The sequence below is a fragment of the Pongo abelii genome, chromosome 15 (assembly GCF_028885655.2).
Source record: "Pongo abelii isolate AG06213 chromosome 15, NHGRI_mPonAbe1-v2.0_pri, whole genome shotgun sequence".
Classification (NCBI taxonomy): domain Eukaryota; kingdom Metazoa; phylum Chordata; class Mammalia; order Primates; family Hominidae; genus Pongo; species Pongo abelii.
The window spans coordinates 23,920,409-23,938,864 of NC_072000.2; the positions used below are offsets into that span (position 1 = coordinate 23,920,409).

General features: G+C 41.0%; 1 protein-coding gene across 1 annotated transcript; it reads left to right on the forward strand.

Moving 5' to 3' along the window:
• Positions 1-2,017: 2,017 nt before the first annotated feature.
• On the forward strand, positions 2,018-8,499 carry RNASE10 (ribonuclease A family member 10 (inactive)). The gene is made up of 2 exons (XM_063715311.1): positions 2,018-2,199; positions 5,096-8,499. Exon 2 carries the CDS (start codon positions 5,101-5,103, stop codon positions 5,749-5,751), a length of 651 nt encoding a protein of 216 aa, XP_063571381.1. The 5' UTR covers positions 2,018-2,199; positions 5,096-5,100; the 3' UTR covers positions 5,752-8,499.
• Positions 8,500-18,456: the final 9,957 nt, after the last annotated feature.

Genomic DNA, 18,456 nt, shown 5'->3' on the forward strand with positions numbered 1-18,456 from the left:
CTCTGCAATTCTGTCCTCTCTGGTACTGTGCTCTGTGAACTCCAGTTGCCTTGGCTTCCTTGGACCCCCCAATTTTATCTCCTCAGCTCAGGAAGACTGGCGGACTCTGCCTGGGTCTCCCTCTCTGTGCCACAGCCTGAAAACTCTTTCTAGGAAATAAGCTGGGAGAATTGTAGGGTTCAGTTTTAACATCAATCTTTTCTACCTCTATCTCTTTACACCTATCTATCTGTCTATCTATCTACCTATCATTTATCCACTATCTATTTATTTATCATAAATTTTTCTTAACTACAAGCCAGGGATTTTAGTATCAGAACTGCTATTAGTTATCTGTAGCATTTGGGACATTAACTTACTTGAGCCACTTCTTTGTTTGTGAAATGAGGGTCATCTTATATCAGCCTTCTCATAATTCCTTCTGTGAGATTCCAGGATACTGGTTGACTCTTCTAGAAGATACAGTGAGCAGTGTTGGTCCTTAGTATGTGCTATTTCTAAACAGGAAAATTATATTGATTGGGTGGGTAATGAGCATGTGTTGGTAATTGCTATGTAAGAGCAATAACAACAACAACTAATACATTTAGCCTTTTACATGCAGTGTCTTATATAATATTTACAACAGCCCTATGAAGTAAGTGCTACTATTATCCAAATTTATTCATTTTTTATTTAAAAAAATTTTTTAGTATTATAAACCATTTTATGTCCAAGAACGATTCAAATTTAGAAGATGAGAAAACTGTAGCCTAGAAAAAGAAATAAAAATGAAAATTAAAAACCTGTCCAGTCTAAAGGTTATACTTATACAGACTTAGGTTCTTTCTTTATATTTAATTAAAGGTTAATTTCAAATGATCTCTAGTAGTAACAAAACTCTTTAGTTATAAAGAAGCAGGTGATGCATGGTTGTTGAATACATTACCCCTGCTGACCTTAGACAGCTACTGGGCTCAGCAGATAATTCTCGATTTTCTCTTCACGTTGCAAATAGACCTCACCAGAATAAATGGGCAGAATAGACACCAAAGAGGGATAGCATAAGCAAATGTGAGGGTGAAATGCAGTCAGTGCCTTGCAAAAGTAAGTGCTTAATACTGGTGGTTGGTGTCATTGCTCTTATTGCAAATTATAAACACCAGCACTGCAAAAAGTCAGCCCAGTAGACTTTGTAAATCACAGAAGTGGCTCCTAGACCACCATTTGAAAACTTCTGCCTGAAGGACTAAGGAAAACATCTTCTTTTATTTTTATTTCATTTTTTATACCACAGTTTAGGAAAACATCTTCTTAAAAGATCGTGTTTATGTCTACAGAGGATTTTTATAGTGACTTAACAGTCTCCAGAGTGATTTTAAAAATATTATCTCATAATGTCAATTTCAGCTAAAGAAGTGAACCTTAGGATCAACATTGTAACCCTCCTGGTTTTACTCACCCAGACTATAGGGACTGATAATCAAAGTGCTGCTTAGGATAGTCTCCTATCTAGGGCTAAATGATCAGATTTGCAAAATCTAGATATTCTTATGGGAATGTGGTTATTGGCTGGGGGAATGGAAAGAGGGAGTAGAGAGTGGAAAACTGGATAAAGTTATAGGTAAAGATATGTGAAAACTCATGATTGTCTCAAATACTCTAAATCTTGTCATAATACACTTGTAAAGTGTGAAAAGCAAAATAATCATGTTGGAGAGATGGCCAGATAAAGGCCAAAGATCTTGACACTGCAGAAATTATAGGAGAGGATTAAAGGAAGTGCATGTGGCAAATATAAGAAAAGACTAAACTTGAAATTCATGCACAAGGTCAGGCTGCATAAACCACAGGATAGTGGGTGTAACTCAGGAGTGGAACAATTGATCCATGAAACAAAACTGTCTGCAGTTTCCCAGGCTGGAGACATTTCCTGTCTTGGATGTCTGGATCTGTGTCAGTGCCCAAATAGCCTCACTTCAAAGTGTTTGTGGGAACAGAAAGAATTGGCTGAGTGTGTTTGTCCAGTGCTAGGCGGAGGAAGTGAAAGGGGGAGTGGGTTTAGGAAGTAAGTATGTGTTTAAGAGCACGTGGACCACCAGAAGATAACCATTTTTCTTCAGACTAGCAGCCAGGGCACTGCTCACAAAGAAGGAAACCCTGGGAGGTAAGAACTTGGGGAGCGAGAGGACACAAGAATCTCTGCAGCTGCTTATGTATGTAGGTAAGTCACAGAGGTGTTGGGTGCCCAAGGAACAACATGGAAGTCCTCTCTCTTTTTTAAAATAAATAATTTTAAAAAAAATTTTCAACTTTACAAAAAAAATGCGATAATAATTCAGGGAACTCATGAATATTCTTTATCCCGATACATTATTTTTTTAAACTTCCCTTATTTATTTATTTAGGGAGAGATTCTTACTACGGTTGCCCAGGCTGGGCTGTAACAGGTGGATCATGACTCACTGCAGCCTCAACTTCCTGGGCTCAAACCATCCTCCCTCCTCAGCCTGCTGGGTAGCTGGGACTGAAGACACACGCCACCATGCCAGGCTAATTTTTTTGTATTTTTTGTAGATACGGGGTTTCACCATGTTGCCCAGGCTGGTCTCAAACTCCGGGACTCAAGTGCTCCGCCTGCCTCGGTCTCCCAAAGTACTGGAATTGCAGGCATGAGCCACTGCGCCCAGGCTCCCCTATTTATTTTTTATCATTTTCTTTCTCTCTCTCTAAACACACACGTATACATATCCATATATCTATATTCCGAAGCATCTGAGAGTATATTGCATACGTTGTGCTCTTTTCCTCCTTAATATTTCAGTGTGCATCTCCTAAGAAGAAGGATATTTTCTTAAATAATCACGGTACAGTTTTACATTCAGTATATCGAACACATATATACAGTGATTCTCCCTACCCAAAGTTTCAGTTACCCATGGTCAACTACAATCTGAAAATATTAAATGGCAAATTCTAGAAATAAACAATTCATAATTTAATGTTGCATGCTGTTCTGAGTAATGTGATGAAATCTCTCACTGTCTCACGCCATCCTACCTGGGATGTGAATCATCCCTTTGTCCAGCATATCCGTGTTGTAGACACCACCCACCCATTAGCTACTTAGTAGCCGTTATCAGATGCACCGTCACAGTATCTCAGTGCTTGTGTTCACATAACCCTTATTTTACATAATAATAGCCCCAAAGTGCAAGAATGATGATGCTGGCAATTCAGATATGTCAAAAAGAACCCGTAAAGTGCTCCCTTTGGGTGAAAAGGTGAAAGTTTCTCAACTTAATAAGGAAAGGGGGGGAAAACAAATATGCTGCAATTGGTAAAATCTACGGTAAGAAAGAATCTTTTATCTGCAAATTTTGAACAGTATATTGTTATAATTATTCTATTTTATTAGTTGTTGTTAATATACATTACTAATTTATAAATTAAACTTATGTAGATATGTACGTATAGGAAGAGAACAGTGCATATAGGGCTTTAGACATTCACTGGGGTCTTGGAACATATTCCCTGTGGATAAGGGGGATTGCCATAATACTCTTATCTACTACAGTGATCATAATTTTATCAATTGCCTCAATAATGTTCTTCATAGCAATTTTTTTTCTGGCAGGGAATGTGTGTCTTTGTTAAGGGGATGAGACTGGCCCAGCAAGACAAAGATGCACGCTCAGCTCTCCTTAGGATCTTCTTTTTTTGAGACAGAATCTCACTCCATCACACAGGCTGTAGTGCAGTGGCACCATCTTGGTCTTCTCCTGGGTTCAAGCAATTCTCGTGTCTCAGCCTCCCCAATGGCTGGGACTACAGGTGTGTGGCACCATGCCGGCTAATTTTTGTATTTTTAGTAGAGATGGGGTTTCACCATGTTGGCCAGGCTGGTCTTGAACTCCTACCTCAGGTGATCCACCTGCCTTGGCCTCCCAAAGCGCTGGGATTACAGGCATAAGCCACCAAGCCTGGTCTCTTTAGAATCTTTATGAGTAGGGGAACCCCCAGCAGGTCAATTGTTTGATTTCTTTGGTTTCATTCTTATTTCATTTCTTCCCTGAGAGTATAAACCTAATCAGCAAGACTACCCAGGTGTTAAGAGATCTTTAATAGTAGAAGGAATCTGGCTTAACAAGATGTAGCTTTAGCAGGGGCCTGAGATGTAAAATTGGACATCTTCCCTCCAGCCTCAGCTTAGGAGTAAGAATGGACTGTGGTACTTTTCCTATTCCTTTTTATCTTTTGTGGGGAAAGTGGGTAGCAAGAAGAGTAATAGATACTTGAATGAGCAAAAGCAAATTTGGGTTAAAAATAAAGAGATGGTCTTCTGTGATAAATCTAGTCCTATATGGAGAATAAGGCTTTCTACAAGAATTTTCCTAAAGGAGAGTGTGACACTGTACATGCTTGTCTTCTCAATCATTCTCTGGTTATTTGGAACAAATTTCTGTTTAAGAATCAATTGATGTCAGGGACACGGTGGCTCACACTTGTAATCCCAGCACTTTGGCCAAAGTGGGATGATTAATTGACCGCAGGAGTTTGAGACCAGCCTGTGCAACATAGCAAGACTCGTCTCAAAACAAAAACAAAAACAAAAACAAAACAGCTGGGCATGGTAGTGTGTGCCTGTGATCCCAGCTACTTGGTAGGCTGAAGCAGGAGGATCACTTGACCCTGGGAGATTGAGGCTTCAGTGAGCTATGATGGTGCCACTGTACTCCAGTCTGGGTGACAGAGCAAGACCCTGTCTCAAAAGGAAAAAAAAAAAAAAAGAATCAATTGATGTCAACTTTCCTCACTGATTTCCCATAAGTAAATTACCTCAGAACTGCTTCCTCTGGTCATCTTCCTACTCTTCAAGAGAAGGAACATGAGGAAACTTCCACATTTTATTACACAGCAACAGGGAATGTGGTGGGGAGAAACAAGAGAAATGGGAATGGAAAGAGAAATCACTGCCTTGAAGAGGGTAGAGTAATGTGGAGAAGAGAGAGGAGACCCCAAATACAATGCTGTAGGGCTTAGGGAGACTACAGTCTCTACTAGAGCCAATTTTGATCTCAAAGTCACGTTCTTCCATTTCCCGCTTCCTCTTCAGGCAAAATGAAGCTGAATCTGGTGCAGATCTTTTTCATGTTGCTGATGCTGCTGCTGGGCCTGGGGATGGGCCTGGGGTTGGGGCTTCATATGGCTGCAGCAGTCTTGGAGGAGAGTGATCAACCGCTCAATGAATTTTGGTCCAGTGACTCACAGGACAAAGCTGAGGCCACTGAGGAGGGAGAGGGCACCCAAACCACAGAAACGCTGGTGCTTAGCAACAAAGAAGTGGTGCAACCTGGCTGGCCAGAAGATCCCATCCTCGGTGAAGATGAGGTTGGAGGAAACAAGATGCCCAGAGCCTCAGCTCTCTTTCAGAGCAACAAAGACTATCTTAGGCTTGACCAGACAGATAGAGAATGCAATGATATGATGGCACACAAGATGAAGGAGCCCAATCAGAGTTGCATAGCCCAGTACGCATTCATCCATGAGGATCTAAACACAGTCAAAGCTGTCTGTAACAGTCCTGTCATTGCCTGTGAGCTCAAGGGCGGAAAATGTCACAAAAGCTCCAGACCTTTTGATTTGACATTGTGCGAGCTGTCCAAACCAGACCAGGTCACTCCTAACTGCAATTACCTAACTTCTGTTATAAAAAAGCACATTATTATAACCTGTAATGACGTGAAGCGCCAGTTACCAACTGGACAATGAAGCAACTCATCGTCTTTTTTCTCTTCACCTTCTCCTGTTCCTCGTTTTTTACTTCTTCTTTCTCATGTAGTTCTCCTGATCTTAGGTATTATGCAGATGTAATTCTTCCTTGCCTTATGGGTCACCCAACTTGCATTTTTTTCCTAGGATTAGAGATGGTACAATAAGGTGATGATGCCTAGTTTCTCTAAGCTCTCCGTCTCTCCTTTCCCTTACGCTGGAAAGGAGTAAGTGAAGAGCTGCTGTAGTCCCTACTGTAGTCCTGGCCATCCATTTGTTTCCTGCTCTGCTCTGAGTTTGTCTCTGGATGTGGACTGGAAGAGTTTAGTGTATCCTTTACCCATGTTCTTCCCTGCTACCCACCCTGAGCCTCTACAACAATCATGTAAGACTCTTGGGTTTTGCACAACTGCACTTCTGTATTGTGGATGCAGTTAAAGTGATTCTATCTGTAACGGCTTCTGGAGGACCACGTGGAACAGGCTTCCTTTTCCGAGCCTGGAAAAATTTAGGGCCTAGGTATGGGGTCTGCTGGGGAGGTGGTGTGGTGCTGTAGAGCAAGATAGAAGATGGGCTGGAGCAAGAATAGAACTCTTTTTTCTTGACCCTTCGCTGCCCTTTTCTCTTTCTTCCCATCTTTTACTACCAGCCTCCTTGTTTTGCTTCTTGTTTTCATGTCTTACCTTTGCTTTTGTCCTTTGCTTCTTTTTCTCCTTTACTTTCTCTGTTCTCCTTTTCCTCTTCTTTTTCTTTTTGGGACCTCTCTTCTCTTTATCTGGATCCTTTTAGAGATTCAGTCAGCTGATACTGATCACTTATGCTATGTTGGTCCTATAGTCAGTCACGCAAGCAGATGTTCGTCCTATAGTCAGAGTCTGGCACAGGGAGTTAGAGGGGGGTGGGTCAAGAGAATGAGAAAAAGAGAGAGGAAAAGAGAGAAAGAGAGAGTGAGAAATCTTTTTTGAATTATGTCCAGAAGCGGAATAGTGCTCATATTAGGTGCCCAGTAGATGTGGAATGAATGTGATGGGAGACGGTCTTTCTCTCATTTAGCATCGTTTCCGCTTTCTTGCTCTAAAGAACAAGAAAGTTAGTGAAAGAATAATTTCAGCAGAAAAGGTATCAAACTTAATCAAGGAGAAGAGAAGCTGTGTGGCTGGATACACAGAAGATGCAAGTGGCTGCCCTCAGCCTATTTCCTCTAAATTCAAATGAGAAACAGTGTAGTTAGTCATGTGTAGGGAGAAGAGGAATCTGAGAACATAGCTGCAAGGATTCACCGTGTGACTGGATTTTGAGATTTCCTTCCCCTAGAGTTTTTCTCTGCTTCACATTCCTAGACTATTATAGACCCAAGTCAGGGACATACATAAATGGGAGACTGAAGGGAAGAACGGTTTGCTTTACTCTGACCTGGCTTGCATTTTCCTGTTCTTTCTTTCTTTATTCTCCAGTTTACTTTATCCTTCCTGTTTTCACAGACAGGCAACCACTTTAGTGTCCCTCCCTAATTCAATATATCCCTTATATCTCTGACTCACTTCCAGCAATAACCTCGTAGGAACAGTGTTGTCTCCCAGGTAATTCTAATAATAGTGGACAGGAAGTTTGTCTCCATCTGTGGGCTGCCCTGATGTTTTAGAGGTGGTGATGAAGTGGTGAAAGGTGATGACCCAGCCAACATAGATTCCTACGCTTCCTGAGGGCGAATCCCTCTCCGGGGAAAGAGACAGAAGATTATCTGTGGCAAGGGGGAAAAAAATGAGAAATGGGATGGGAAGAGGGGAAAGAAGAATAGGTGTCAGAGAAAATTGGCCATGTTAGCGATCTGTCTGGTAGGTAAACCAAGGATTTAGGAATGAAATGTGAAAGGTCTCCATTGTATGGAGTGAATTATTAAGAGAATGGAATTAGCCAGGGATTAAAGCCTATATTCTCTAGTATTCAGATGTGGCTCCATCCTCTTCAGCTTCCCTCCAGCTTCTCTCCCTAAGTGTTCCGGCACTGTTTGATGAGTATGCTTATCTCCTCCAGATCTTGACTTTGGGCAAATCTCAGTGGTCATGTATTTTTTTTTGTTTGTTTTGTTTTTGTTTTTTTGTTTAATCTGACCACATAGACTATCTTAGGAAAGCAATTTACAAAATACTCTACAGGCCTCTAGTGGCGGAAGCAGGAAAATATAGCTTCCATGGCTGATAACAGGGTGACAAGGCATTGTGGGGACCTCACCTCCCAGGGACAGAAAATTAACTCACTGTAGCTCAAATTCTGCCTCATTCACAAGACTTTCACCAAGTCTTCAAATTCCAATGTAGCTTCCTCTCTACACTTCCAGGATCTATGTTGAGCCCACATGACAGATCCCCAGTCCCTTATCTACAGTACCCAAATATCTGAAACTCTGAAAATGGAGAGTTTTTTTTCAAAGTGGCCCCAAAACTCATTTAGATATGACACCTGACTAGATTGACAATGTGAGGGTATTTATCTTCTGTATTTATGCTATGTGACCATTACATATTTCACTGTGGAAATATCACTGTGTTTTGTTATGAGTAGGCCCTTCTAAGAGTGTTAGTCATATATGATACAAACATACACACATTAACATACAATAGTGCCTTTTAAAATCTGAAAATGTTGGCCAAAATGCATTGGCCCCAAGAGGTTCAAGTAAGATATTGTGGGCTCTACATATACTATTTAATTAGCCCTTAATTAATTTGAGTATACTGGATACGATCCTAGTTAGGCCACTAGCATCTTTGTGGAAGGATCTGTACTATAAGTTTCTTCTATATTCTTCATTGACACATTTATTAATCAATGACTGTCTACCTATTGGCCAAGGGATGTCTCCTCTACTGTTTGGAAGACACTCAAATATTGTCTTCAGAACACTCTGTACAAGTTTTTGGCCAGGTGTGGTGGCTTATGCCTGTAATCCTAACACTTTGGGAGGCTGAGGTGGGAAGAACACTTGAGCCCAGGAGTTCAAGACCAGCCTGGGCAACGTAGGGAGACCTCATCTCTATAAAAAATAGAAAAATTAGCCAGGTGTGGTGGCACATGCCTGTGATCCTAGCTATTTGGGTTAGGCTAAGGTGGGAGGATTGCATGAGCCCCAGAGATTAAGGATGCAGTGAGCTAGGATTGCACCACTGCACTCCAGCCTAGGTGACAGAGTTAGACCCCGTCTCAAAAAAAATTTTTTTTTAAGTTGTTCTGAACTTTGCTGCTTATTAACATTACTGGCCAGGCGTGGTGGCTCATGCCTGTAATCCCAGTACTTTGGGAGGCTGAGGCAGGTGGATCACCTGAGGTCAGGAGTTCAAGACCAGCCTGGCCAACATGGCAAAACCCCATCTCTACTAAAAATACAAAAATTAGCCTGGCATGGTGGTGCAAGCCTATAGTCCCAGCTACTCGGGAAGCTGAGACAGGAGAATCACTTGAACCTGGGAGGTGGAGGTTGCAGTGAGCCAAGATCATGCCATTACACTCCAGCCTGGGCGACAGAGCAAGACTCTGTCTCAAAACAAGCAAACAAACAAACAACAACAACAAAACATTACCTTGGGGAGTTTAAAATTGTTTTAATTAAAAAAAATTACAGGGCCCTCTTCTAGCAATATTGGTTTAATTAGTCTGAGTTGGAGCCTAGACACCAGGTGGGGTCCAGCATCTTGGAGCCTACCAGTTTTCCTGTGAATTAATGTTTCAAAACTGTTAACAAAGATGTTGAACTGCTCAGGTTATTAACTAATATGATGTGGTGTGATGTAGGAGAAAATAACCAATTCTTGGGATAAACATGGGAATATCTCAGCTCTGCTATTCAAAAAAAAAGCAGTTGTGACTATGGGAATTGCCCTTAGCTCTCAGAATCTGAGGTTTCTTATCAGTAAAATGAGAAAAAAATCATACCTACTTTATAGGGTGGTAGTGAGGATTAGATGAGATTAAACAGCCCATGGTAGGGTTCAATGAATGGCAGCTGCATTTGGTGGTGATGCTGCAGGGCTCACTGCCCACAGAGAGCACATAGTATTTTGACGGAGTCCTTCTGGAAGCAGCACTATAACACGAAGTGCAACACCATCAGCACTGCTTTGAGTTTCAGGTGTGTTGGCAGTATGTGGACATGTGGGATCTTATAGGACTTTTTAAATTTCATTCCTTGGATGGCCACAAAATTTATATTCTAGGGCCAGTAGAGTCCTTAGACTTGAGCGAGCAGGGCCCCTTTCCTCAGGGGTCCCCTACAGGTTGGAGTGCCTTCCATACAGGAAGTTACCCAACTACAGTATCTGGGACTGGCTGAGGCCAGCAGTGCCATGTGGGTAGGGTGCTCTGAGCTTAGACTAGGACTGGTGTGGGCCCAGGTCCCATTTCTCCCCTTTGGAGCACTGTCTCCCCACTGCCATGTGTGGGGTCAACTAGGTGCCGCAAAAGAGTTCTGGGATTTGGTCAGGCATGGTGGCTTATGCCTGTAATCCCAACACTTTGGGAGGCCGAGGTGGGTGGATCACCTGAGGTCAGGAGATCGAGACCAGGCTGGCTAACATGGTGAAACCCCATCTCTACTAAAAATACAAAAAAAAAAAAGCTGGGCGTGGTGGCAAGCACATGTAATACCAGCTACTTGGGAGGCTGAGGCAGATTTGCTTGGACCTGGGAGAGGGAGATTACAGTGAGCAGAGATTACAGGCATGAGCCACCGCTCCTAGCCCCAGTGGGGCATTTCCTATCAATGTTCTCTCTTGCCTCCAACTGGTGGGTGATAACGTGCTCTCTTGGGTTGGTCTTAATCTGTGCAAGATGAAGGATAATCACTCCTTGCATGAACGGGATGCTTTTTTCACTCTGCCCATGGGTCTCTTTTTAGTAGCAATGTGTGGAAGATAGGAATGTGGTTAGTTGTGAAAGAGGTCACGTTCTAGGAATGCAGTAATTATGGCTTAAAGAGTTTAAGAGAAAATATGATTAGAAGATATGTTTTATGTTTATACCACAAAATTCCAAATGGCAAATTCTACATGGCCTGAAAATTAATTATCATTCTCATTTTCTTGCATATTCTGGATAAGACTTGCATTTGTGATCATCATCAACAATGTAAAGCAATAAAGTAACCTTTGAGAGAGTCATTGGAAGTTGGTATTTAGGCCATACAGTGGATAATTCCCTGTCATGAGTAATATTATAACTGGCATTAAATGGCATTAGGAAACTACAGAGGCAAGAAGATACAAATTGTTTCAATTTAAATAGGTTTTGAAGAGCTGTAACAGTGTGATACACTTTTTTTTGTGGTTGGAGACGTGAAATATTCAAGAATGGTGCATTGACAGTAAGGAGCATGAAGAAATGATTCCTAGATCTAACAGGAAGAGATGATATCTGGACACCCCAAAGAATCTCCATATACACTGATTGGACAATAAAGAAATATATAGTATCTTTTCTTTTCTCATTATTCTAAAACTTCATTGACAAATCATGATACTTCACTTGGGCTCATAAATTTTGTAATATATTTAAACATGAAACTGTTTATACAGATAGGGCCCTCTTCCTCACCCTTCCCCCCAAAAATATTTAGCCCACGGCCACACACAGTAGAGGCAGCTCTGGTTGTGGCTGTATCCATGGTGATGTCTCATGTGTTATGTCCTTATTAGGCTCTCGACAAGAACTCATCTCCTCGCCTCCCTCAAGTGCTCAGTCTACCAGGCAGGGTAGCCTCAGTTGGTTCTTTTCAAGCCTTCTCCTTCCCATGAAATGAAGTTATGTTATCCAGCAGAGATTCATTGCTGATGGGGTCAAAAGGAACTCCAGGGCACAAAGTTGCTGTCATTTTCAGCAATGCTTTGATTTAGCGTGGAATTTGTTGATGTTCCTGCCTCCATTCCCTGTATCCTACGCATAGACCTGCCTTTCTCTCCTCTTCACATTTTTGCACTAGGCTCCAATTCATTTTCAGAAAGTGATTCGCATCCCAGAGACGTCACTTCCAGGAGCTACTGGGCTGATTCTTTATAAGAATTATGATTCAGAAACCAGGTAAAATTTGGATTTAGGGGAAAGGTAAGGGGAAGAGGAAAATGGTGGTATTAAGGCTAAGCAACAGGCAATGAAGGAAATGTGAGTCTCATGTTGAGGCATAGTAGTCCATTACCTATGGAAATAAGATTTCAGGAGGTACTGGGATGCCCCAGTGTTTGAAAATGTCAGCTCTCCAGCACTAGCATGAGGTTAGCGTTTGGAATTATATCCTTATAAACTTATTGCATATCCCTATACACAAAGATATAAAATTATTAACTTCAAAAAATGGGATCTTCGACACATTTATAAGGTGAAAAAAAGAAAAAAAAATCAAAATAGGCCTTATTCTATGAATGCTTTTGCATGCATTTGGCACTGTGCTACCTACTTACTGGGTATACAGTCATTAAAACAAAACAAAACAAAACAAAAGAAACAGGCTTTGCAACATATCCGCAAATGAGATCCAGAGGGGATAATTGTGATAGGAAGAAGGAAGGTGATTTGATTAGAGCCAGCCCTGGGCACTGCTCTGGAAAGCTGGTCTTGCTAAGGTCCAAACATACAGCAAGCAACTGTATTAGAAGACTGGGGTTAAAATGATATATTTGTACTGTTGAAAACAGTTGATACATATAGACCTCCCTTACCAGGGAGGTGCAGCCATCCCGCAGCTGCTGAGTGTTCCCTGTCAAGAATTCACGGGTGCACTCTTCTCCAGAGGATAGCCTCCAGCCTATGGGGGCCTCCTTGTTGACAATGCCTAAAAGGTTATGTCCTTCCCCAGGGGTAGCCCACAGCCAATGACTGGCTGATATGGATGTGTAAAAACTTAGACCTCTTGCCTCAACCTTATGGCATCAGTCATGTTTTAGAGCTCCCCATGGGATCAGGCTTGAGACTAGCCTTTAGCTAAAATCACTTCTTTGTTTAGCTTTTTACATACAGGTTTCTCCTAAGAGCACTCCCTCAATAAATCACTAACTCAAGAACATGTTCTAATGAAGGAATAGGGAATTCATTTTTCTTGAAGCCCTCCAAGAGCTGAAGGTCAGGGGCCCAGGTTGGAGATCACTTCAGGCAGGTGGGCAGGGTAGACTCTAGAACGTCAGTGTAGCATAATGGTTAAGCACATGGAATCTGGAACTTCGACTGAAAGTTCCAGAACTGCATTAAAATTGTAGTTCTAACATTTACTAGCTTATCTTAGGTAAGTAACCTCTCTGGTTATACCCAGTAGAACTAACACAATGCCTTGTGCATTGTAGGTGTTCAATGTGTATATATCTAGTTGAACTCACTTTTTTTTTTTTTTTGAGATAGTCTTGCTCTGTTGCCCAGGCTGGAGTGCAGTGGTGCAATCTCGGCTCATTGCAACCTCTGTCTCCCAGGTTCAAGTGATTCTCATGCCTCAGCCTCCTGAGTAGCTGGGATTACAGGCACCTGCCACCACGTCAGGCTAATTTTTGCATTTTCAATAGAGACGGGGTTTCACCATGTTGGCCAAACTGTTCTTGAACTCCTGACCTCAGGTGATCTGCCTGCCTCGGCCTCCCAAAGTGCTGGGATTACAGTGCCACTGTGCCCGGCCATGACTTGATCTTCCCTGGTCCAATATTCTGGCCCCTGAATCAGTGATGTTTCCATTACACTAGGTTTCCAACTTTCTTTTTCTAAATTTAAATGTAAAAAATGTTTTAGGCTGGGCATGGTGGCTCATGCCTGTAATCCCAGCATTTTGGAAGGCCAAGGGAGGAGGATCACCTGAGGTCAGGAGTTCAAGACCAGCCTGGCCAACATGGTGAAACCCCATCTCTACTAAAAATACAAGAAAATTAACCAGGCATGGTGGCACATGCCTGTAATTCCAGCTACTTGGAAGGCTGAGGCAGGAGAATTGCTTGAACCCTGGAGGCGGAGGCTGCAGTGAGCTGAGATCGCACCACTGCATTCCATCCTGGGCGACAAGAGCAAAACTCAGTCTCAAGAAAACAAAAATATTTTTAGAGATGGGGGGCTTTCTATATTGCCTAGACTGGCCTTAAACTCCTGGCCTCAAGCGATCCTGTTGCCTTGGCCTCCCAAAGTGCTGGGATTACAAGGTTGAGCCACTGCACCTGACTTTTCTTGATCTGTGGTTAGTTGACCATCTGTCATCAATATCTGAGACTATAGAAGCTCTTGATAAGAGCTTCATGTTCTTTAGCTATTATGGTAGCCTTAAAATGTGTCCACACAGTCACTAATGCTCTTCCCTCCAAAAGGTGAGCTTAATCTCTCTCTGCTTGAGTGTGACTGAACTCAGTGAGAGAATCTGCTAGAAATGGATTCACTTCCAATGAACAGAATGTGATCAAAGTGATGGCATGCCTCTTCTGAAATAGGTCCAAAAAATGATTTGGCTTCCTCCTTGGCTCTTGAGCTCGCATCACTCGCTCTGGGGGTAAGCTAGGTGCCATATCATGAGAACACTCAAGCAGCACAATGGAGAGACCCCTGTGGGAATTGAGGTCTCCTGCCAACACCAGGAAGGAATTAAGACCTCCTCCCAAAGGCCGTGTGGGTGAGCCATCTTGCAAGCAGCTCCTCCAACCCCAGTCAAACCTTCAGATGACTGCAGCCCTAGCTGACATTTTTACTGCAAGTTTATGAGAGACCCTGAACCAGAACCTATCAGTTAACCTTCTTCTAAATTCTTGACCTTTAGAAACTGCAACATAGTACATATTTGTTGCTTTAACTGCTAAGTTTTAGAGTAATTTGTTTCACAGCAATAGATAATATAGTTATGAAATGCAAGATTTTCTGGTCTGGAATGGCTCATTGTAGTGTTTTTTCCATCTCTCCACTCATATCATTTTTTCTTTATCTAGTAACTAAAGAATTATTTTACTTCCTCTCCCCTTCCCCACCCCCAGGCTAATAATTGACCTGCTAACTTAGTTAAAAAACATAGAATGTTTATCATTTTTAGGACATTTATAAGCTTATGAAATGTATTTGCTTATCCAGTTATCTCCAGAAATATTAAAGATTACTGCTTATTCTGATTATTTTAAGTTCCTCACATAGAAAAAAGATACTATTTAATGTTGTCATGGGTTAGGGTACCAGGCTGGTAAGAATATACGCTGATACGCACACTTTCCAGAGGGCAATCTGATAATATGCAGCAAAAGTGCCTAATATTTTTTTTTAAATCTTTGACCCCAGGATTTTACTTTTCATAATTTATCCTAAGGAATCAAATTGGCAAATGCATAAAGTTGTATGAATAAAAATGTTCATCATAGCATGATTTATAATGGTAAAAGTAAAAAAATTCTAAGTGTCCAACATCAGGGATTATTTAAATAAATAGTAGTTTAACAATGAAATAGTATTCAGTCCCTAAAGGGATAATAAACGCCTAAATTTATTGACATGAAAGAATGTAGATGAATTCAGTGAAAAAAATTTATGGTGTGTTTATTATTATTTCATTTTGTGAAAACACATGCCTACCTTTGTAAATAACATTTTATATATTTTTTTCTAATATATATTTAACTTTCTAATACGTGCATATATATATGTGTGTAAAAAATCCTGGAAGGATAGATACCAAAATGTCATCAGTGGTTAACTTTCAGTGATGAGATTTAGGGCAATTTTAATTGATTCATCATTTTCAAATTTATTTGTATTTTCTAATATTTTTCCTAGTGATTTAATGAATAAAAATAGCAATACAATTCACTGTAAAAAATTAGGAAAACACAGACAAAAAAGGAGAAAGTCATGGTCAAATATAGTCACGCTATTTAAGATTAATCACCGTTAATATTTAGGTGCATATACTTTTAGCTTTTTATGTGCAAATATACATACAAACATGTATATGTTAAAAAAATTGGAATCAAATATTATTTACAGGGTTGCCTTGTAATTTTGAACTGTAATTTTAAATGTTTGAAATAACATCAATCTCACAGAAAAATTGCAAGTACAACACAAATAACTTTTTTTACCAGAACCATTTGAGAGTAAGTTAATGAATGAGCCTCCATTCCTGAATACTTTGGTGTGCCTTTCTTGTAACAAGGATATTCTCATACACAGCTATCAAAATCAAGACATTAATGTTAACATTCACATTATGCTACCATCTAACTCAGACTCTACTCAAATTTTACCATTTGTCTCAATAATGTTCTTTAGAGCAAAAAGATCCAATCAGAATCACGTGTTTCATTTAGTAGTCATGTCTCTTTATTCTCTTTGGTTATAATACAATTCCTCAGGCTTTCTTAGACTTTGACTCTTTTGAAGATTCCAGTCCAGTTATTTTGTAGAATGTTTCTCCATGTGGGTTTGTCCTGATTAGATTTAGATTCTCCATCTTTGGCAGAGGTGTCACAAAAATGGTGCATGTTCTTCCTACTGCATCCTCTAAGTTTCAATTCAATTTCAATTTAAGCCATTATTGATGATTTTTAGTTTGTTCACCTGATTAAAATGGAATCTGCCAGCCTTCTCTACTGAAGTTATTATTTTTTTCTTTGTAACTACTAAGTATTTTGTAGTGGATGCATTTTGAAACTATGTAAGTATTTCAGCTGGATCCGGTTGGCTCAGGCCTGTAATCCCAGCACTTTGGGAGGCTGGGGGGTTGGGAGAGGGTGCAGATCACCTGAGATCAGGAGTTCAAGACCAGCCTGGCCAACATGGCAAAACCTCGTCTCTACTAAAATTATAAATATTAGCTGGGTGTGATGGCAGGCGCCTGTAGTTGCAGCTACTCAAGATGCTAAGGCAGGAGAATCACTTGAACTTGGGAGGCTGAGGTTGCTGTGAGTTGAGATTGCCTCACTGCATTCCAATCTGGGTGACAGAGCAAGACTCCATCTCAAAAAGAAGAAGAAGGAGAATGAGAAGGAGGAGGAGGGAGGAGGGAGGAGGGAGGAGAAGGGGAAGGGGAAGAGAAAGGAGAAGGAGAAGGAGAAGGAGAAGGAGAAGAAGAAGAAGAAGAGGAAGAGGAAGAGGAAGAAGAAGAAGAAGAAGAAGAAGAAGAAGAAGAAGAAGAAGAAGAAGAAACTGTGTAGGTATTTAAATCCTTATCATATTTTAAATGCATTCATTTATTTATATCAGTATGGATTCATGGTTTCTTGTTTTATTCAATGAGTTATAATTTGTCCCAGATTAGCCAGTGGAAGCTGTTTTAATAGGGCTTCTGCGTGTTTTTGATGTATCCCTATTCTTTCTCCTCCTCCTCCTCCTCCTCCTCTTCTTCTTCTTCCTCTTCCTCCTTTTTCTTCTTTCTCTATCCTTCTTCTTTTCTTTGCTCTGTTGTCCAGGCTGGAGTGCAGGGCTGTGATCATGACTCACTGCTTTCAAACTCCAGGGCTCAAGCAATGCTCCTACCTCATCCTCCTGAGTAGCTGAGACTACAGGTGCGCATGACCATGCCCAGCTAATGTTTTCTCTTTCTTTCTTTTTCTTTCTTTCTTTTCTTTCTTTCCTTTCTTTCTTTCTTTCTTTCTTTCTTTCTTTCTTTCTTTCTTTCTTTCTTTCTTTCTTTCTTTCTTTCTTTCTTTTCTTTCTTTCTTTCTTTTTCTTTCTTTCTTTCTTTCTTTCTTGTTTTTTGTAGAGATAGTGTCTATGTTGCGCAGGCTGGTCTCTGAACTCCTGGGCTCAATGGGTCCTCCTGCCTCGGCCTCCCAAAGTTCTGAGATTACAGGCATGAGCCACCATGCCCAGCCTCCCCATCATTATTTAGGCAGTTCCTTGCTTTTAGAAACTACAAGACGGTCCAAGATCATTTTATATTTTTCTTCCCCTGGAACCAGTCATTTTTCTAAGATGACCTGGTTGTGTTTAGTTACGAACAGTATTTTGAAACCTGGATCTGGGTGCTAGGTAGGTGCTCATTGCTGTTGGGGTGAGAGAGCGCTAAGGCTGTCTCAGTGGACATAGTTGGGAATATGGCAAATAGCCAATCACACTCACACTCACATGTATCTGCATGTATTTTCTCTTTTTACTTTTCTTTCTTTTTATTTTTTGCTTACAAACCTTTTTTATTTCTCTTATTTTGAGAAAATCTGATCCTACTGAACCTTGCATGAAGATTTCAAATCTATATGCAAATACGCATAGGCATTATTGTTTTGCATATGGAAAAATGACGGCTCAAGTCATAGAAATATATGATGGCAGAGCAGTGAGGAAATCCTGGGCTATTTTCTAACATGATAGAATAGGCTTTCAGACCTCTTGAATTCAGCAAGGATGTAATTTACAAGTAACTACTCCCTTGAAAATCAGAGTGACCACACTTGTAGTGAAATTCATTCCTGTGGTGCTTGCTGGGTTCCATTCTGGTGCTGGAAGCTGGACTGGAGACTGACCATGTTCCTTCAAGGATCCTCAGCAGTGTACAAGGGAAGCTCCTTTCTGAGGGAACCATGCTCGCATGTAGACCTTCACAGTAGTGCAACATCACTTCTCAGAGATCAGCATGCCACCATTCAGTGAACTCGGGAATTTCAAGAGGAGACTAAATGTCAGCACAGCGTCTACTGAAGTGCAATGCCTGCTTCTTAGGGAAGGCAATAACTCACTAGAAGCAGGCCCTTCAGATCCACAGGTGGGATGAAATGAGGATTA